Here is a 22,671-nt window from a genome sequence, read left to right as displayed (position 1 = left end):
CTTTTTTATTTAGTTTTTTTTTCAAACATGTCTCTCAAAATTTATTTTTCATTTCATATGGCAACTCTATTAATGATATATTAATTTTAAACATCTTTTTAATTATATATAATAATATTTTATATAGTTTTACAATTTTTTTTATATTTGTGGTAAAAATTCAAAGATTAAGATTTTAAGTTGAGAAAGGAATTGGGTGCAAAGATAAATAAAAATTATTGTAAAAATAAATATATATTTTCACATTTGTACAATTAAAATATATTTATAGTAGCTTATTATTTAAAATATTTTTTAATATTTAAGATTTTATAATAAATAAATTATTATTATTCTTAAATACTTAAGTTAAAAAGATATATTAAAAATTTCTTTTTAAACATACATTCAGATATTATTAGTTAAATTCTTTTACTTAAATATAAATTTATTCTTATATGTCACAATAAAAGGTTGTTAATTTTAATTTTATATAGTCCACAAATAAAATGAAAAAAATTAGTTTTAACTTAGTTCTTCATTTTTATTTTTATTTTTCAAACATTCTTCATATTTTTTTTTTTCAAACATGTATCATAAAATTTATTTTTGTTTTTATATGACTTCTCTGTTAATAATATATTAAATTTAAATATATTTTTTTATAATTTTTACATATTTTTAATGAATTTTGTACATTTTTATTTTTTATATTTTAAGTAACAATTGATGGTTAATATTTTTGGTTGAGAAATGAATTGGGTGAAAATATAAAAAAATTATTTTAAGAATAAATGTATATTTTACATTTTGTAAAATTTAAATATTTTTATAATATCTTATTATTTTAAATATATTTTAATATTTAAGATTCTATAATAAAAATCATTATATTTCTTGAACACTCAATTTAAAAAGATATGTTAAAATTTTAATTTTATTTTTTTAACAATAAAATGATATAATTTGCTTTTAATTTAGTTCTTCATTCTTATTTTTTAAAATATTTTCCAAAATTGGTTTTTTATTTCATATAGCCTCTCTTTTTATAATGTATTAAATTTTAATAATTTTTATAAATATTTTAAGAATTTTTTATTATTATACTAGTTTTTTTTATATTTTGTGTAAAAATTTATAGTTAATATCTTTTTATGGAAAAAGGAACTTGTTGCAAAGGCAAATAAAACATATTTTCAAAATAAATGTATATTTTTACATTTTGTATAATTAAATTATATTTATACTATGGTGAGTTAGCAAAAAAAAAAGTGACTCATAAATAAATTAGTAAAATGATATGCTATGACAGGTTTTAAAAATTTGAATATTTAAAATTTAATCCTTACTAAATTTTACAAATAAAGGATTTCGATCTCTTAAATATTTAAAATAGATTTTTTTTAACATATTTTTTTTAAAGTTAAGAAATAATATAATTGTTTATTCACATAAAATTGTATCATATTTTCTCAAAAGATAGTAATAAGTTTTGAAACTAAAAAAAAAATATTTTGAAGGTTCAAAGAGAAATTTTATGAAGGACTAAATGATAAATATATATTGTATTGTTAAATTATAGGTAAAAAATTTGAATCGTTTATAGAATTTAAAATACATTCAATAGTTTAAAAATAGTCACTCACTCATGAGTCACTTACCTTATTAACTCCTGCTAGTCTTTACCAATAAAATTGATTTTAAAATAATAAAATTTATTTTTAAAAATATTAATGTCAGCCTTTTTTACTAATTTTGCTTTAAATGATAAGTTTCTATTAAAAAATTATTTATTATAATTTTTAATGCAATAGTATTTTTAATTAAAAAATTATTTTAAGTACTTAAAATCAATCTTAAAACAGTTGCTAATGCTATTAATTGATATTTTTGTTAAATAAATTGAATTTTCACTCCATTGTGTTATTTGTTTCTGGAGAAATAAAATATTCAAAAGATTCGTGCAAGAGGGTGACCATATTTTATGATATTTAATTCCTAGTTTTTCAGTAAAATGATTCAAGGAAATCTAACTAGCATTTGTCATATACAGGTTTAAAAAACTTCGAACCATGGAAACTGAACTCTATATAAATTAGGGATATATTTAATTGTTCATAATTGGTTAATAAGGCCTATTAGCTCAATTGGTTAGATTGTGCTGCTAATAACGCCAAGGCCTGCATGGGCCACAATGTGTTATTTTTATATATAATCTACCTCAGTCTCTTCCTAAGAATCTTCTAGCATTGGTTTCATTTCATACGATGGAAAAAGAGGATAACTTCAACTTTTGAGGAGAGCAACCATAAAACAAAATATACATCAGCCAAAGTAGCATTGTTTTGCAGTTTCTCACCCAAATTGATGAAGCTCTGGTGAGGGTAACCACTAACCAACCATGCAAAGTTACTGTAATGTTATGGGTATACAACATGTTCCAAGTATCTTGATGACACATCAATATTATTGGGTTTATTAATATAAAATTGAGCGTACAATTGGAGGTACTTTAGACATTACTTGAATTTTTGCTTGGTTGAATTAAATGGCGAATAATTTTGAATATGATAAGAAATATACAGGAAACAAGGTTTTACATTTAATGACTTTTTTCCCTTTTAAACTGTGAGGTCCAAGGCAGAGAATTAGATTATTGCCTTAGAAGTTACAAGGTAGGCAACTTTTCAGTAATTGCAAGAAAACAAAATCTGGGAAATGAAGCAAGAAGAATATTGGAACTTGTAAGCATAAAATTTCTCAGTTTTGAGGACTATGCATCTCTTCTTAGACATGTCTTACCAATTTGGCATTTTCTTAGTGATAGCGAACTCATGCCATCTATTCCAAATGCAAGGTTTATATCAATTGCTATGGAGCATTTTTATAGATGGTCTTCAACAATTTTCAACACATGATGAATAAACCTGGTAAAATGCTCTAATACCAATTAACTTTGTGAGACCTAGTGAAATGCTCTAATACCAACATAATATTTTCTTTTTTTGGTAGTTTTCAATAAATTTCAGCAATAAAAAATTTGTTAGAGAATGAGTTGTTATTATGTTTGGATTCCTAAAGGATAGTGCAAATTTTTTATCGTTGCTGTTGATTATTTTACCAAATGGATTGAAGTAGAGCTACTTGCGACCATTACAATAAAAAATATTCAGAAATTCACTTGGAAAAATATCATCATACGTTTCGGCATTCCACAAGCTTTGATTACAGATAATGGTCTACAGTTCATAGATCGACGCTTTAACGAATTTCTGGAAGGATTGCATATTAAGCACCGAGTCACTATTGTCAAGCATCCTTAGACTAATGAACAAGCTGAGGCAGCAAATAAGGTCATCCTACATGAACTTATAAGAAGATTGAGCTCTGCAAAAGGTAAATGGACAGAAAAATTATTCGAGATTTTACGGGCTTATCGGTGTACTCCCCAAACAACCACAAGGGAAACACCTTTTTCGGTTAACATATGATACTGATGTCATGGTCCTGATCGAAATTGGGGATTCATCCTTTCAAAGGCAACACTTTGATGAGCACTCTAACAATGAATCTTTAGCTGTTGACTTGAATTTATTGGACGAGGTACGTGATCAAGCAGCAATCATGGCTAAAGCTAGTAGAAGAACAATGGCAAGAAGGTTAAATTCAAAAATAAAACCAAGACGATTTCAAGTTAGAGACCTGGTGTAGAGAGCAACTGGGGAAGCACATCGAGACCGAAGAGAAGGAAAATTGCTGCTAACTGGGATGGACTCTTTCAGGTTTCTGCTTGTCTAGATAATGGGTTTTACAAGCTTGAAACACTCGAAGGGAAAGACATACCAAGGACCTGGAACGTGTCACATTTAAAGCATTATTTTAGTTAAGCAAATGTAATATATGAATTGTGCACTCTTTTCCTTACTCAGGTTTTGTCTTCTTAAAAAAACGTGAAAAGAGGTTTTTCTGGAAAGGTTTTTAATAAGGCACTTCGTTAATAAAATCACTTCCTTCTACAAACTAGTAGGTTGTCATGGATTCTCACTTACTTCCCTCTCGAGTGCCCTCCTCAGTTAAGGATGTATCAAGTATATTATACCTTCCTGAGGACCCCCCTCGGTTAAGGATGAATCAATTATATTATACCCTCCTGAGTACCCTCCTTGGTTAAGAATGAATCAAATATATTATACCCTATCGAGTACCCCCTCGGTTAAGGATGAATCAATTATATTATACCCTCCCTCAGACCTCCCTCGGTTAAGGATGAATCAATTATATTATACCCTCCCAAGTACCCTACTCGGTCAAAGATAAATCAATTAAGTTATTCTTGCTCGAATATCCCACTCGATAAGGATGAATTAATAAATTATTTCTCTCAAGTTTTTTACTTGGCAAAAGATAAATCAACCAGTTTTTCCAAACACCCTATTCAGTTAAAGTTGAATTATTCAAAGAACACATCTCCATTGTTCATTCAATTACGATTAAATATTGGTTTGCAACACAAATAGCAAAAATAAAATAAATAAATAAGGTATAACATAGTAAAATGGAAAACATGGAGAAAATTAAACTTGTATTACGGCCAAAGGCATTACAAAAATAGGCACTATTGGCCTTTGATTTACAAAAAAGAAAAATTAATTCCCCCCTCAGCAGCATCTTGGGCTGGGGCGCTACGGCAGCGGCACCACAAGCTTGGCTAAGTGCCTCGGTGTCGGGCTCCATTTCCTCATCTACTTCGTTATAAGATAAGAACTTCCCGCCAAAGAAGTCCCTAGTTAGATAGAATTTGAAGTCGGCAGGAACTTGGCAAAATTTGAATGCCTGTCGCATGGCATGATAGAATCCGGCCTCATACTCGACAACTATCTTGTCGTTGCATTCAACAGTGAATGTTCTCATCTCAGCATTAGCCTTCTGCCTCTTTTTTTCCACAACATCACCCAACTGCAAGGTTTTCACGCTCAGAGCCTCTTCGGTTGCACGTAGCCAATTCTCAACTATATTGAAGTGCTCCTTCATTTGAGCCACTTCACTCTCTAACGCTTTATTGGTCTCGACCAAGTTCAACCAGACCTCTTCACTTTCTGCTAAAGCTTTATGGGAAGAAGAGAATTGGCTTTGGACTTTTTCTAATTCTTGCAAAGGTTCCAAAGCCAAGTTGTGCGCCATCACCATTGCCCAGGTTTGAAACTCACAATACCATTGCCACTGAGACTTATTATTTTGTTTATTTACAATAACTTTCCCCGTCTCCGATAGTAAGTCTAGGGATACAACCCTTCCAACCCGAACACCTTCAGCAAAAAAGGAGTCGAAGAAGATGACAAGGGGAATAATAGTGTGAATGGACGAGCTGCTTGAACCATCCGACCCAATAGCTCGGGATTTTCGTTTCTTCTCCCTTTCGGCTTCTTTTTCCTTACCTTTATCCTTTCTTTTTCTTTGATGACTCTCAGCAAGGACCAAGTCACGGAGAGGAGGACGAGCTTCAGCCAAGTCTGAGACTTGATCTAGACAAGGGTTTTGGTGTTCCTAGGAGCTCATTGCCTCAAACCTCGGCGATAGTTCACATCAAGCCCCCTTTGAGCCATTATACCTACAATAAAAACAAAAAGTCAAACCAATATAATTCGGTATCCAAATTATACATTACAAAAACAAAGCATACCATCCATGTCCAAGCAAGGTTGGGGGACTTCAACAAAAGGATAAGGGCTCGAACAGGAAGCTCTTTAGGCAAAGTTTTCAAATATTCCAAGGTCGATAACTTTTCTGCCGACAACATTTCTTCAGGGAATACGTCATAATGGCAAGGTACTCGGGTCCAATGAAATGGAAAGAGAGGTTTGTTTTCATTATCAAAAAAATATTTTTTATCAACAGGGTGCATGGTTACTTTAAAGTAGCTGGTCTTAAAACTCTTGAAGTAGGAAGTGTAAGGCTTAAAAAGCGGCAACTCAGCCTGCCTTATTAATGAAACCTATCGTGCTTTGTCTGAAGGATGGGTACAAAAAAAATGAAGAAATAAACCTATGTTAGGCTCTATATAATGAAATTTATACAAAATTCTGAATGCTTGCATTGCCACCCACCCATTCGAATGAAGTTGTGTCGGTGCAACATTCAAAACCTTTAACACACTCATCTGGAAATCGTCAAAGGAAAGTTTTATACCTAATTCCCTAAACATACATTCGTATACAAAGAAAGTGTCGACCATCTCAGCACCATCTCCTAAGAATACAAGTTCAAGATTGCTGGAACCATCCCCCTGGCAAACATTTATAGTTATAGGATAGGGATCCAGAGCCTCTCACAGTGATATATCACAGTGGTCTACAAAGGCTTAAAGTCATTTATCATGTTGAAAACGTGAGAAGTAGATGGCCACTTAACCATTTACCCATTCATAGCCAAGAATCGTACAAGGCGAAAAAGTTGGCCTCTCCCTTGGGGGTCTAGCGTTCGGTAGAGGTTCACTAGACACAGAACCATTGCTGACAGCATCAGACGACTCAACATTGTCTTCACACTCCCTAACGGTCGCATCAAGTTCACCCATAACATCATTTGGCCTTAAAGAAACTTCTTCAAACCTTTCGGTCCCCCCAAAGTCCCCAATCTCAACAGAGTAGTCGATCTTGTATGGTCCGATAACGAATCCTCCCACTCGAGGGAATAGGTCATGAGAAGAACAAGAAAAGAAAAGAGCAAAATAAACAAGCGTGTCTTAAGATGTCGAGAGAAAGAAAAACTTCTAATAAGATATCAGTGTATACCCCTCGGTTTAGTGCAGAAAACGTATATGATACTTAGATCACCACGTATTTATAGGGCATATGGTTTCAGGCAAATGAAGAGTCGCATTCCTTCCCAACTGTCAGATCTTTCTCAGATTAACGGATATGATCAACCAACCTTTCGTTTCAAATGCACGAACCACGAGAAAAAACTCTAAAATTGCTGAAACCCTAAATTGATGAAACCCTCATTTCTGAAATCTTTCAACATTTTTTGTTGAACATACACTCAGTCTTAACACCAATAAAAGGAACCTAAATACTTGTTCGGACGAACACCGACATATCATTTTCAAACCAAATGCATTATCGATCAAAAACATCATTTTCACCTTCATGAAGAGCATCATATCACTACCAAAAAAGGGCTAGCGGGACTTAACAAGCCCTTAAGTTGTACCTCATCAAGCTTGGGGGCTAGTGTATTGGATAAGATATCACTCAATTTCAAAGATAAAAGAAAAAATTCGAATACTCTTTCAGCCCAAATAAGATGAGCACCCTCCCAATCAGATTAAGAATGAATTAAAGGATAATTAAACTGATTAGGATAAATAATCAGATCATTATTTACTTAAATTAGAAGGCTAAAAACAGGGCTAATCTACAAAGCCCATTAGCCCATAACATTGCTTATAAAAGGAAAGCAAGAGGTACAGGTAAGGGGTTGACTTTCAAATATTCAATAGTATTTATTGCCTAAACCGACACCTGACTTTATCATCTGAGTGTCTTTTGCAGGTACATCCTCCCACGTAAGATAGAGAAAAGTCAGTGGTACTTGCAAGGACGTCATCTTATCTCACAACATAGGAGTATTGAGAAGATCAATGTATCCGTAACAAGAACAGTTTGTTAATTCAATTTTTATAATTTTAAAATAATTAGCGAGTGTTGTTCAATTTTACTATTTTCTATTAAGTTTGTAATCTTTTATTTTTAGTTGGTGTAAGACTTTGATTATAAAAGTCTATTGTATTAGTTTTTCAGTTTATGTAAATTAGAAAGTTTTCATTCTTTTCTCTTTATGCCTATCTTGTTAGTTTGAGTATCAGAAATCCTAACATTGATATCAAAAGCTTGATGATAAAGGACTGTGTGTGTGAAAAGAGTAAGATTGAAGGATGAGATCAAATGGAAATTTCTTTGTGAACTTGCCTATGTTGGATGGCAAGAACTACGATCAGTGATGTGCCAATATGAGAGTAATTTTTGGCTTTCAAGATATTTTGAATGTCATCAATAAAGGTATTAAAGAATTAGAGTAAGGTGCAACAAAGAGTTAAAGAAGCGGGACTATAAGATTGGACTCTCTTTATTATTCATCAGTATGTTGACTCCATTAATTTTGACAAGATTGCAAGTGCAAACAGTGGAAAAGGAGCATGGGAACTTGACAAACACAATGCTGGGGCTGAGAAATTGAAGAAAGTAAAACTTCAAACTATGAGGAGACAATATGATTTGATCTAAATGAATGATCAAGAAATGATTGCAAGTTATTTTGGTAAGTTACAAATTTTGACAAATAAAATGAAAACATGTAATGAGAAAGTCTTAGATATTATGATAGTGGAGAAGGTATTAAGAACTCTTGCTCCCAAATTCGGTTACATAATAATTTATTTGTATACAAGTGTATTCGTCAAGTAATAATAAAATGAGTTTTCAAATAAAAATTTTGAAATATCATTTCACAAATTATTTCTAATGATTATTTTTAATGATCAAAGCTATCATAATTTAATTGTTTAGATTTAAATGATGTAAAATAAAAAAAAATCGGAAGAAACCTAAAAGATAAAAAGAAAATATCACAACTTCTAACAAAAAAAAAACTATTCGAGATGAAGTTAAAGCTTGTGATTTTATATTTATACATATTTAAAATGTGTTTAAGGAATTTTTTATTAAAAAATTAAATGACGTGGTGAATTCACTCTTTGTTAACTTGCTTAACAAAAAATTGTATAAGAACTTATTGTAAAATATGTTATATTTGTAGACACTAATCACCTATTTAAGTTATAATAAAATATTAAAAATAAAAATAATGTAATAGTCATAAAATAAACTTTTATTATCCAACTTATCACTTACCAAAATTTATTTGATCGTAAGTTCAAAATGCTAAAAAATTAAATTCTAACAAATTTTTATTAAGAATTAAATTTAAAAAGTGCATCTTTTAAAAATAAAAAACATTATTAAGTCAATAATTATTTCTATTAGTTGTAATTTAAGAATAAACTTTTACTTTAATCTTACAATATTGTTCAAATTAATTTCTTAAAATTAAAATTTTAAATGTTAATATATAATATTAACAACTATTAATCAACTTTAAGTATCATTTACATGTTGAGAATTTTATTTTTGAAAGTATTATTTAGTGATGTACTAAATAGTAAAATGAAGTAAGATGATTTTTAACACTTTTTTAATAAAAATACACTATATTTTGTTTAATTTTATATCATATTAATTTTTACTGAAAAAAGTTGCTAAAACCATAAAAACAACAAATTATATTTTAGTACTTTAATTTTTAAACGCTTAATAAGCCAATTATTTTTATTAGTTCTAAGTAATTTTGTTAATGACATGCATAATTAAATGAAAGGAGACAATTAAAAAAAGTGAAAAATATTAAAAAAATATAGTACAACATGTGAACATGTGTGTGTAAGTATAATATATTACTAAAAACAGTTTAGTTTGGAGATTTGTATCCTCAACAGTTTTAGTCAAAACTGCATCTTGTAATATAAATTTTCTTAAACAAATTTGACAAAAAAGTGATTTTGTTTGAGAAAAAAAATTCGCTTAAGTTAAAATTACAAAAAAAATTTAGAATTTCATCTTCTTTTATAAGTTATCGAAGATTTGAGGAACTTTTGTACAATATTATATCGTCATACTCCAAAAACCTATAGCTCTTAAATTATTATAATTATTTCTTAACTAATTTTTTAAAATCATTGTTTCTATAATAATTTTTAATAATTTAATTTAATTTCAAATAGTTATACTTTATCATCAATACTTAATACAAGTAACACACTAAAAATATATTTGACGAATATTTAATAGAATGATATATGAAAGAGTCTATAGTAACTAAGTAGACATTAATAAAAAAAAAAAGTTCTTCAAATTCTCTGTAATTTAAAAAATAAGATAAAAATTTAAAATTTTTAACAATTTTAACTCTAGCAAAATTTTTTATTTAAACAAAAATACTTTTTTTTATTAAATTCACTTAAATAAATTTAAACTATAAGTTACCGACTAAAATTACAGAAAATCTAAATCACTAGTTTGACCAAAAAATCATTCTCACGCAGGGATGAGAACCAATGAAGGCAAAAGATTTTGTATAATATAAAAATATAATTATGTTTTTTTAATATTTTAAAATTTAAATTTATTTTTTTATTTTTATTTTGTCTGTTTATTTTAAAACCTCGATTACTAATTCAATGCAATAATAAAAATTATTTAAAATTATTTTAATTAAAATTTTGAATTTTGTAACCATTACTGTCTATAATTATTAACTTAGGTGACAATCCCACCTAATATTATTATTATTGATGAAATTAAGTTTTTATATCATTTTTATTCCAAATTTTCATTTAATTTTTAATTTTTAATTTTTTTAAAATAAAGATAAATTCAATTAATAGTTTACATGAAATTTATCTGTTATTATATAAAAAGATATATTAAAAAATATTTTTTAAAGAAATATAAATGTTTTTAAGAAATAATATTTAAAACAAAATTCTCAATAGATAAATACGTAGTCGTACACTAACCACCCATCGAACGTAAGAATGCGGGTTTCTTTGTTAGCCAAATAAATTAGCACATTGCACAGCTATCCGCATCTTTCATTTTCAATAAAAGATTTGTATCTATCTTTTTAGATTACTATCCAGTATTTCAGAGTTAGCTACTTCACAATTTCAGTTTGGTTTTGGTGATTTTGTGCAGAGATGGAGAACGAGGTAGTTCTGTTGGATACATGGGCAAGCATGTTTGGGATGAGGGTTCGAATTGCATTAGCTGAAAAGGGTGTTAAGTATGAATACAAGGAAGAGAATCTTAGGAACAAGAGTCCTTTGCTTCTTCAGATGAACCCTATTCACAAGAAAATTCCAGTTCTCATTCATAATGGCAAACCCATTTGTGAATCTGCAATTATTGTGCAATACATAGATGAGATCTGGAACGACAAGGCTCCACTCATGCCCTCTGATCCTTACCAGAGAGCTCAGGCAAGATTTTGGGTTGATTATATTGACAAGAAGGTACCTCCTTTTACTTGTGATTTCTGTTTTTATGATCTTGTTCGCTTCAATTTAATTATTTTGGACTCGTATCCACTCTCAATTCTCAATTCTGGACTAGTGATGTGTTTGTGTATGGTTTTTTAAATTAATTGTAGATTAATTTAATTTTTTAAAATTAATTTGGATTCATATCAAATTTCGTTTCAAACAAGAGTCCAAATGGGGATATAGAATTAATTTTTAATAATTTTTTATATTTTGGTAGGAGTAGTATTAGATCTTGATATTTTGTTTGTTAATTTCTATTTATTACCACTAATATTTTTTTATATTCATTCTTCATTGCAGATATATGATACTTGGAGGAAAATGTGGCTTTCTACAGGAGAAGAGCATGAGGCATGGAAGAAGGAGTTGATCTCTATCTTGAAGCAGCTAGAAGAGCCACTTGTTGATAAACCCTTTTATGGGGGTGACACGTTTGGCTTTCTTGATCTTGGTTTAATCCCTTTCTACAGTTGGTTTTACACTTTTGAGACATATGGCAACTTCAAAATGGAAGCAGTGTGTCCTAAACTAGTGGCTTGGGCCAAGAGATGCATGCAGAGAGATACTGTGGCCAAAACTCTTCCTGATGAGAAGAAGGTGTATGACTATGTTGTGGGAATAAAGAAAGCACTTGAATCTAATTAGAGGAACTTCATGAATCAATCCATTAATGACTTGCTTATTAGATATGATATTGTAACGTCTTTTGTATTTTTACCATGTGTTCGCTAGGCTTGAGTTACGTGTGCCTTGTTAGACACTTGAGTGTGTCTAGAGGATTTGAATCAGATGAAAGATTAATGTTGTAATGTTTTTTTTTTTTTTTTTTTTTTTTATGTTGTGCATTTATGATCAGTAAAAGGCTCATTTTATAAAAGCTTAAAGAGAATGTTGAAAATTATTTAATAGGTTCTTTTCAGACGCGAATATATTGTACAAATTTGACCACAAAACTTTTTAGTATAAGTTAAAAAGAGCTTTTTTTTAAAAAAAAAAATTATACTGAATGCACTCTAAGTAGGTTTCTTATCAATACCATTTCAGCTTTCTCATCTATTTGCAGCTAGTTGAAATAACTCTCTGATAGTTCAAGAGACTACACAATTTGGTGTTTGAAATCTTGAAGTCACAAAAATTCATGCTTCTATGAGACGTGGGTTCAAGATTAGAAAATACCCCTCATACCATTTGGTGCATGATAATTTGGTGGGTTGTCAGTCAGCTTCAAGGGAGAGTTTGGCGTGAGAAATATTTTGTAGTTCCTGTGAATGATATTTTTTGGGTAGTCGTGTTTTTGAGAATTCTAGTTTCTAGAAATGTTCTAAAAGTGATTTTTTTTTTTTCCATTAATGATTCTCTATATAAACATAAAATAAAAAAGTGGTATCTTAATAAAAGTAGAGCTCAGAGTGATTGCTGCCAACTCTAGTCACAAATTTGACAATTTAAAGCAGATACAACTGCCTGAATGATTTCTGCTCTACATTACCTGCCCTTGAACGGATCTTCAACAAAACTACTATTTCATTTGTTAACTCTTCAAGATATTATAATCAAGTTCGTGTATAATAATGGAGGGTCTAAAAGTGTTAGCTGGGATGCTGAAGTTCAGGATTCAACAGTGGACCTATTTCACATTGGTATCAAGACTTGGAAGATATATTCAAGAAGAAGACAATAGTATTCTGTTAGCATTGGTTTATTAAATAACTTCGCATTCTGTTATTAGGAAAGATATGAATTCTGTTATCAGGAGATTAGATAAGATTATTAAGATAGAATAAGATTGAATATGAATTTGTTAGGAGATTTAATAGATTAATATTTAATTTGAATTTGTTAGGAGGGAAATTTTTTTCCTTCTTTATTATCTGTACTGTAATTCTTATCCATTAATAAAAGTTCTTAGTTTTCTGTTCTTTCAAGAACTCCGAACAAAAGTAATAATTTTAAAAATAATGAAACTCACAACTTAGATAGCTGTGAATAGCCAATAATTCCTTATAAGCACTAGTATTTAATGCATTAGAATTACCATAAGATCAATCAGCAACAATATTACTGCAAATACAAGCCGTTCATCACTTCTGAAGGTAAAAACAAAGAAAATGTGCATTAAGGTTTAAGCCACCCCATCCATCTCAAGTCCTCATTAGAAATTTAATATCATGGTTCTTCTTGATTCCAATGACTATCAACATTTTCTGATTAAAAAAAGGGGGGGAAACCAAGGGGTAAAAAAAATACTAAGTAGACATCTATTAAGGTAGAGCAACACAACTAGCACATACAAGGCGCAGACACACGTCCACTGGAAATTCATTCTCTCTCTCGAACAATGAGTTTATGTAACAAAATCTTGTTTATATTGTCAGCTCGAATGCAACATGAAATTATCAAGGCCAAGTTATTTCTCTCGAACTTCTCCTTCAATTCTTCTCATTAGCAGGGCTAATCCCTGAAGTGAAAGAATTTGCTTTGGATTGTCTAAATTTTTGTCCTCATCAAAACCACTAGGTCGGTCCAAAATGTAAAATGGTGCCACTTGACTGCGTTGCATTACAAAGAGGGTCTTGTTAAAATTCTAACACCTGAATTATTAGTGCCGCCCATTCCCCAGATAGCATCAGTTTTGCCAGTGGCTTTGACAGATAAAGCACAACTGCAGCTTCTAGAAACAGGCTATTGCCTGAGGATCAAAGTTTCAGTATAATTTGTCTAATTGCATCATTTCTTCCTTTAATTCTGCTAAAATTAAGGCAAACAACACCTCTAGGATAGCTTTAATTACACTAGGTTGTGTCAGTGCTTTTCAATGAGAGGACACCAGGAGAGTTCAACAAAGGTTTGGTAACTACACCAATGGCAAATTCCCATCCACTTAGGATATTTGATGAACATAGAGTTGTAAAGCTCCAACATAGTCTTTTGAAGAACAGTCAAAGCATTCTTGGATTTATAGTTGCTGTTCCCCAAGCTCTCCCTTGGTATGAACCAGCAAGAAAGGCACTGAAAGTAGTCCAATGTATGTAACACCAGCCATAATTGAGCCTGATTCTTGTCAATTTGGCTTGATTATCTTCTGTCAACAGCAAGAAAGGAGATTAAATTTCTGAAATGCAATTCTTCATTTTGAATCAAGATTTCCAATTATGAATCGAAGGCACTGAAACTAACCTGTACTTGACTGCATTTGTATAATTGGAATTCTGAAATGCAATTTTCCATACAAGTGTTCATCAACCTCGACATGAACCTGAGGAAGCTTCATCAATCATCAGAATTTGATTCATATTCAGTTTCACTTCCAATTTCATATCCAGCTTCACCTTTAATTTCAGAATGTTCTTCCGAGTTGAATGTGAATTTCATCTCTTGGCTAACTAACTCAGCAAGGTCCTTCCTGCTGCAAATTTTATAGGCATCTATAATTGCATTGAACAAAGACTCACTCAATTCTATCTCTCCATATTCTACCTGACTATATATTCGTTTTACACCTTCAACCATGCCAGCTTTTCCATAACAACCTACCAGATAAATATAAGTTACAAGGTCAGGTCCCACATTCTCATCCCGCATTTTCATATATACATTCAAGGCCTTGTTGATATCTCCAGCAGAAGTAAATGCATAGATTGCCACATTATAGGCAGAGGAGTCAAGATCAACCCCAGATTCTATGAAAGTTTGGACAGATTCAAGTGCCAAAGTATGCATACCAACTAAAGAGTACAAGGCAGTGAAAGCTGCTTGCCGAGCATAAGGTTTCCCCTCCTGGTAAGATGACTCTAACTGCGCCACTGCTTCAGAGGGAATCCCTCCCTTCTTCAGTATAGTAAATAACACTTTAAAAGTTCCATCATTTGGCAATAGCTTCTGAGCTATCATTTCATGTATTAATTCACCACACTCATAAAATTGCCCATTAGCAGCATAACACACCAGTACCTTATTAAATGAAACACAATCCCTCAGTAAGCCTGACAGTTTCATCTCCTCTGCAATCTCAATTGCCTCATCAATCAAGCCCACATCTTTATAAAGATACATCATTGTTGCATATGAAATAGCATCAGCATGGCCCATTTCTCTCAGATTGTCAAAAGCCAACTTGGCTTCAGATACCAATCCAAGATCAGCAAAGAGACCAATCATACTATTACATGCAACTAAATCAAGCCCCCCTTCCAAGTTCTTCATCCGCTCATATATGGATTTTGCTCCTTCCAAGTTTCCAACCTTACAATAAGACTTTAGAAGGGATGTTAGCACAACTAAATTTGCTGATAATCCAGATTCTTCCATCATGCAGAAGTACTGAAGTGCCTCTTCAAGACTACCATGCTCTGCAAATCCATTTATTAAAGATCCATACACAACCTCATTTGGTTTTACTCCAGCTCTTACCATTTCCTGGTGCACACTGACCGCATCAGAAAGCTGACCAAGGCGAGTATAGCACCCAATAATCGCGGAAAAAGTTTGACAATGTGGCTTAAACCCCATTTCCTGCATTTCAATCATGAGGTCCCTTGCTTGGTCCACTAAATCAGCACCAGATAACATTTGTATAAGAGAATTATATGTGCTATCACCAGGCCAAATCCCATGATTTTTCATTCCCTTGAAGAGAGAGACAGCTTTTTCATAAAGTTTTGCTTTGCCATATGCTTTAATCATAACATTGTATTCTATAACATCCCTTTTCTTTCCTGACAAGTCCCTTTCCCTATGAAACAAATTCTCTGCTTCAGCCCAAAGTCCATTTTCAGCAAAAGCATCCATAATTGCAGCACAAATATTTGATGACAGTTCCCCGTTCATTTGAAACTTCTGAACCAAGTCATTTGCTTTATCAAGAGCCCCTTCATTAATATACATCGCGACAATACCCGGAAGAGAATGTTCATCAACAGAAACAAAAGACTTCTCCATTTCATCAATTACAGTTTCCGCAACCTCAACCATGTTCTTTGCACATAATGCACCAAGTAGAGCTCTGTAAGTTACATCATCCGGAAGAAGGCCGACCTCTCTAATCTTTCTATAACAAGCAAGAGCAGCATCAATATTCCCCGCATTAGCATACAAAGACAAAAATATGTTATAAGTTTTTGTATCTGGGGACACGCCCTTTTCTTCCATTTTTCCAAGCAAAGATTCAGCTTCCACCAAATTACCATGACTTCCACAAATAAAGATCATAGTATTAAAAGTGTAAGTATCCATCACCACTCCGGAATTTAACATGTCCGCAAAGACATCAGCAGCATCTTTCAGCCGCCCGGCCTTGCCATACAAATCTATCAGGGTATTATAAGTGGAAGAGATTCGCGGTTTCAACAGCATATTCTCCACATTCAACTCATTCACAGTAGTAGAAGCAGCAATCCTCCCACCTATCTTAAATAGCTCAGTGGAAAGAAAATGCTTGAAACTAATAGACATTGAACTTGACCCATTAGCACTAAACACTAAGGAATCCTTCAAATCAAGATCATCCAACTCAACCCTCCCATTACACCAACCCTTATAAAACCTATGAGCCCTGTCGAATTCCCCCACATCCTTCAACACCTTAACAACCGTGCTCATTGTGACCTCATCAGGGAAAAACCCTCTCACCCTCATGTGCTTAATCCACAAAAGCGCTTCTTGCACAAGACCCGCTTTACCATACACATCAACCAGCATGCTATAAGTGTTGTTTGTTGGCAAAACACCATTTTTCGCCATGTCTATCCAACAAAGCCGCAATTGGTCCCATTGTTGAGCCTTTCCAAGGGCTCTAAGCACCACGTTGTAGTGAATCACGTTTGGAACATACCCTTTTTGTGATTTGAACCATTCAAAAACCCTCACCACACTTTCCCACTTGCCACTTTGTTCTTTGAGAATAACAGTGATTTCTTTTGGGCCTAGATTCTGGCGAAAGGAATCAAGGGTCTCTTCAATGTTGTTATTAGCCATATCAAGTAACCTTAAAATTGAAGGTAATATGCCGCCATAGTTCTTTTTCCTTTTCTTCTTGTTACCGTTCGTGGGGGTCGGTAAAGGTAGAGTCTTTGAGTGGAAACAACAAAAATGGGGACAGACCCACCTCGAGTTGAGGGGTAACAAGTGACCACAGAGAGTTTTTGTGAAAACGTTGTCGGTAACAGAGTTCGTAGAAGACAAGGAAGTGGAACAAGAAGTTCTTACAGGGAATGTACCTGCGAACATGGTTGTTGTGGTTGTGGCGGTGAAGTGAGGAAGAGAAGAGAGGTTGATGAGAAAACCGCAACGAAAGTAGAGTACCAAGACAAAATTCACAACGATTTTTTGTATGGGGTTTGGTAAAATGGTCACCGCGATTAGGGTTTAAGATGAATTGAGATGATAATATTTGATAATAGAATATGTATAAAGTTGTTAAATTTTTTATTATTCATTTTTCAATCTGGAAACTTGAGTATGCTCAGTCATTTTTAAAAATTAAAATATTTATATCATAGACAAGTTCTTTATTAAAAAATTATTTAAATATTAAAATAGTAATTTAAAATGAAACTATAATTTTGTCTTCCATCCATAGTGTTTGCTCTAATCACGTAAACTTCAAAAATATGGCTGTAAAAATATTTTATTAATACTTATGGTTTTTTTAATATTTTAAAGATAAAAAATATTAATATTTTTTTAATTAAACCAGTAATTTCATTATCTATCGCTATAAAATTATCAGTTAGAATTATTCTATATGTAAAAAATATATCAAATCCTCTCAATGCAAATGTATGTAACTTTTTAAGCAAAAATAATATTTACTTCCTTTTTATTTATTTTAATTTTTTAATTTATAAAAATATTTTAAATACATTTTTCTTTAAATATTCTAACTCCGTTGCAATGTTTTGTTATTTTATATTTTCTTTTGTCTTTCTCTAAATTTCTGACCTTCATATTTCTCTTTTCTCTCTCTCTCTCTCTTTTTATCTTTCTTCTTCCATCTTTCTCTCTTATCATGCCAAATTTTCATCAAACAACTCCTTAAGTTCTATGCACCAACTTTAGTTTATGGGTTTCATTTTTCAATTCTAATAATATTTTCTCTTTTTTTCAATCATTTCAAATCTTTTTTGACATCCTCAATTGTTATGAGGCTGTTTAATGTTCTTGCATGCAAGTCCTTAACTTTTACCTCTTTTAGACTTAAGTATTAAACTCGAAGATATAATGATAAAGATGAGCCTTGTGAGTCAGAGGAGCAGGGTCATGTATCTTCCAAGGCTTTGGCTTAGCATGTTAGCTATTAAATGATTAAGAAAATTCATAATTCTAATTCTTGATTGAGGTGAAGGGTTGTGTGCTTCTAAGCTTTAATTTTTCCAATAGATGGATGAAGGACTCTTCTTAGAAGAGAACATCAATGCAAGAAATTTGTAAAAGTTGTTTGATGTAAAATTTAATAACAAAGAGATAAGATAAGAAAGAATGATATGAAGATATAAATGAAAGGGAGAAGGAGAAAAAAGAAATACCTAAAATAAAATGAACGAAATTAAAGTTTTGAATGGAGAAAAATAACATACTTGAAATATTTTTATAAGTTAGAGAATTAAAGTAAAAAAAAAAGATGAAATAAAAAACTAAGGACAAAAATACTAGTTTTATTTTTTTTACGTATAATATTAATTATTTAAAATTTATTAATTATAATATCAATTACCCTTTAAAACCCATCAGGTTTAATAAAAAAAATTATTTGAAAATTTTAATAAGTTTGTAAAATGAAATATAATAAAAATGAAGGGACAGTTATGTTATAAAAATAAAAAAGAAAACAAAAACTATTTTTTAAAAACAAACAAGTCCTTAAAGTTCAACTGACAATTTCAATCAACGGTATAAGGTTTGACATGTGGTTTCAAACTGGGATTTCAGTTGAAGATTTAAAGTTCATCTTTCAAAGTTGTACAGGATAATGAGTCAAATTATGAGAATGTTATGAATTACCAACTTTTAGTTCTTTAATAATTTCTGAACTAAAAAAAAATGTCTGAACAAAAATATAAAAGATCAATGTCAGATAATAAGGGGCTAATTAAGATTTGGTATTAAAGTTTTTCTAAACTTGAAAATAACATAGAATTTATCTTAACGAATAATTGGATTTTTAAAAATATTGATAAAGATTCAATTTCTAGTAAAATAAAGTTCACTTCAATAATTTATATGCTACAAAGAAATTATTTTCCAAATATCACTTAAGGAATCTCCTTGGTCTATTTATCCTCCAAAATTTGCAATATCAAATAACTTAAAATATCATATTTTGTGTCTTTCAAAATAAAAAGATATTTAATATCACAAAATTTAAAAAAGCAATGATTGAGTCAAGTTTTTACATCTTCCTTGTTATCAATGGTCAGAAATTTAGATTTGGATAAGCATGCCCATTATTAAGAGAAGCTGAAGATAAAAAAGAGCCATTAAATGTATGTAATTTTGTTCATAGCTTAGTTAATATGGTGATAGTTTATATTGTATTATTAGAAACATGTTTAGTTTAATTAATTGCTAGTTTAGACACAAATATGAAGTGCACCTTAATTAATAAACTTTGATTTTTGAACCCAAAAAAAAAATAAATCAATTAAACATAAATACATTCTTTGATTGTAATTTTTCTTTTTTAATATTTATATCAATATTTTCTTACATTTTTCTAGCTATTTAACATTTTCTTCTATTCACAATAATTTGTTTACAACTTTCTATTACTAATTTTATGCCTTTAGTTTTATCCACAACTGAATTTCACATTAAGCATATCTTGGAAATAATTACAATTTTGTGTGTTTGGACGATACATAAAATTGAAAAATTGAAAAAATAGAAACATAATAAAAAATAATTTATTTAAATGTTTAATCTTGAGAGGAAAACAAGTAAAAAATCATTCCACCTACTTAAATAAATGAAAAAGAGAATAAAAATAAGAAAATTATATAAAATAATAATAAATTTAAATTTAAATATAAAAAGTTAAAGTTTATAAATATTTTTTTTATGATAAACAAGGTATTTTAATGGTATATCAAACTATTTAATATTAAAATATATGAAGATAAAAAATAAATAAAATTAGTCTACTTCTTCCCATTTCTCTCACCTTAAGATAAACAATTAAAATTAATTCAATTAATTTATTATTATTTTTTCATCTTCTTCCCTCAATTAAAAATAGAATATATTCTGCTTTCTTAACAAAATTATACTAACAATACTAAATTTATTAAAAATTAAAAAAACTATATAACTTTGTTTTTTTCATTTTTAAATTAATAATTTTCTCTTATATTTTTTAATTTTTAATAATTTTTATTTAACAATAAAAAATATAAAAAAATATCTGACTAATCATCCTCTTCTTATAATAACTTTCCTCCCTCCTGATTAAATAATTTTCATTAGACTGAATAAAGTGTTGGGAAACAAATTTTCTTTCATGAAAATCGAGAGAAGAGATGTGATGTATTTTTTATTTATTTGAGTTTATAAAACCACTAAAAATTTCATATAATATAAAAATATTATAATTTGAAAATGATTTATTTTTCTTATTTTATTTTTATCAAAACAACACTTTTTAATTTTTTTTCACTTTTTTTTTCTTTATTTTATCTTCCTTCTAACACGTGGAGTCTTTAGAGGGTATGATGGAGCAGGTATACTGAAGAGACGTAACGTAAATGCAAAGGTCTCTCTATCTGTCGCATTTCAGAACCACGTGTACATTCGGATCCGCAAATGCGGATATTTGCTTTATAGATTATTTGAGATTAAACGTGAAACTTCTTTTATTGACATCAACAAAGCATTAAGGAGTTACAAATAAAGCATTTTATTGAAAATACACTAATATTTTTTTAACATCGTTTTAAATAAATTTTATTTATTTAACAAACTAATTTTTTTACAGTAAAAATTAATAATATATAATAAATTTTTAATGTATATTTTTTATTTTTAATGAAATTGCTTACTATTATTTTTGTAGTTCAACATCACTGACAAGACCGGTTTGTTTTCGGTCGAAGGTTGTGTCTATGACTATCTATATAAGTGATCAATTGTCTTATGAATTACACAACCACTGCACTTCTCGATAGTTCACAGGTTTTGGTGATTTTGTGCAGAGATGGAGGACGAGGTAGTTCTGTTGGATACATGGGCAAGCATGTTTGGGATGAGGGTTAGAATTGCATTAGCTGAAAAGGGTGTTAAGTATGAATACAAGGAAGAGAATCTTAGGAACAAGAGTCCTTTGCTTCTTCAGATGAACCCTATTCACAAGAAAATTCCAGTTCTCATTCATAATGGCAAACCCATTTGTGAATCTGCAATTATTGTGCAATACATAGATGAGGTCTGGAACGACAAGGTTCCACTCATGCCCTCTGATCCTTACCAGAGAGCTCAAGCAAGATTTTGGGTTGATTATATTGACAAGAAGGTACCTCCTTGTACTTGTGATTTCTGTTTTTATGATCTTGTTCTGTTCAATTCAATTTTTTTGGACTCGTATCCACTCTCAATTCTGGATTAGTAATGTGTTTGTGTATGGTTTTTTAAATTAATTTTAGATTAATTTAATTTTGCAAAATTAATTTGGATTCATATCAAATTTCGTTTCAAACAAGAGTTCAAATGGGGACATACAATTAACTTTTAATAATTTTTCATATTTTGGTAGGAGTAGTATTAGAACTTGATATTTTGTCTGTTCATATCTGTTTATTACCGTTAATATTTTTTAATATTCATTCTTCATTGCAGATATATGATACTTGGAGGAAAATGTGGCTTTCTACAGGAGAAGAGCATGAGGCATGGAAGAAGGAGTTGATCTCTATCTTGAAGCAGCTAGAAGAGCCACTTGGTGATAAACCCTTTTATGGGGGTGACACATTTGGCTTTCTTGATCTTGGTTTAATCCCTTTCTACAGTTGGTTTTACACTTTTGAGACATGTGGCAACTTCAAAATGGAAGCAGAGTGTCCTAAATTAGTGGCTTGGGCCAAGAAATGCATGCAGAGAGATACTGTGGCCAAAACTCTTCCTGATGAGAAGAAAGTATATGATCATGTTGTGGGCATGAAGAAAGCACTTGAATCTAATTAGAGGAACTTCATGAATCAATCCATTAATGACTTGCATATTAGATATGGTATTGTAACGTCTTTTGTATTTTTATCATGTGTTTGCTAGGCTCGAGTTACGTGTGCCTTGCTAGACACTTGAGTGTGTCTAGAGGATTTGAATCAGATGAAAGATTGAGGTTGTAATGTTTTTTTTTTATGTTGTGCATTTATGATCAGTAAAAGGCTCATTTTATAAAGCTTATAGAGAATGTTTAGAATTATTTAATAGGTTCTTTTCCGACGCTAATTTATTGTAAAAATTTGACCACAAAACTTTTAGTATAAGTTAAAATGAACTTTTCTGTAATTTAACTGAAAAAATTATTAAAATAAGATTAAAAGTGC

At 30.5% G+C, this 22,671-nt stretch overlaps 3 protein-coding genes across 5 annotated transcripts; 2 read left to right on the top strand and 1 right to left on the bottom strand.

Moving 5' to 3' along the window:
• The first annotated feature begins 10,617 nt into the window (after positions 1-10,617).
• Positions 10,618-13,059, top strand: LOC113854051 (glutathione S-transferase 3-like). Its single transcript, XM_027484879.1, has 2 exons — positions 10,618-11,107; positions 11,438-13,059. Exons 1-2 carry the CDS (start codon positions 10,793-10,795, stop codon positions 11,780-11,782), a joined length of 660 nt encoding a protein of 219 aa, XP_027340680.1. The 5' UTR covers positions 10,618-10,792; the 3' UTR covers positions 11,783-13,059.
• Positions 10,669-22,629, top strand: LOC113854050 (glutathione S-transferase 3-like). 2 transcript variants are annotated; one of them, XM_027484878.1, is made up of 3 exons: positions 10,669-10,789; positions 21,316-21,638; positions 21,962-22,437. In XM_027484878.1, the coding sequence occupies exons 2-3, from the start codon at positions 21,324-21,326 to the stop codon at positions 22,304-22,306; spliced, it is 660 nt and encodes a 219-aa protein (XP_027340679.1). In that variant the 5' UTR covers positions 10,669-10,789; positions 21,316-21,323; the 3' UTR covers positions 22,307-22,437. The 2 variants fall into 2 exon arrangements, with proteins under 2 accessions (XP_027340679.1, XP_027340678.1); XM_027484877.1 differs by lacking the exon at positions 10,669-10,789 and having other exon boundaries at positions 21,270-21,638; positions 21,962-22,629.
• LOC113854047 (pentatricopeptide repeat-containing protein At1g73710) lies at positions 11,884-17,471 on the bottom strand. Of its 2 annotated transcripts, none has more exons than XM_027484874.1 (2): positions 14,315-17,471; positions 11,884-14,219 (listed from the first exon to the last, which is right to left on the bottom strand). In XM_027484874.1, the coding sequence occupies exon 1, from the start codon at positions 17,360-17,362 to the stop codon at positions 14,408-14,410; it is 2,955 nt and encodes a 984-aa protein (XP_027340675.1). In that variant the 5' UTR covers positions 17,363-17,471; the 3' UTR covers positions 11,884-14,219; positions 14,315-14,407. The 2 variants fall into 2 exon arrangements, with proteins under 2 accessions (XP_027340675.1, XP_027340676.1); XM_027484875.1 differs by having other exon boundaries at positions 11,884-14,216.
• Positions 22,630-22,671: the final 42 nt, after the last annotated feature.

Source organism: Abrus precatorius, unplaced genomic scaffold (genome assembly GCF_003935025.1).
Source record: "Abrus precatorius isolate BTA unplaced genomic scaffold, Abrus_2018 Scaffold11, whole genome shotgun sequence".
NCBI classification, from domain to species: Eukaryota; Viridiplantae; Streptophyta; class Magnoliopsida; order Fabales; family Fabaceae; genus Abrus; species Abrus precatorius.
The sequence above is the reverse complement of the archived record's forward strand: the minus strand, read 5'-3'. Positions and strand labels throughout refer to the sequence as shown.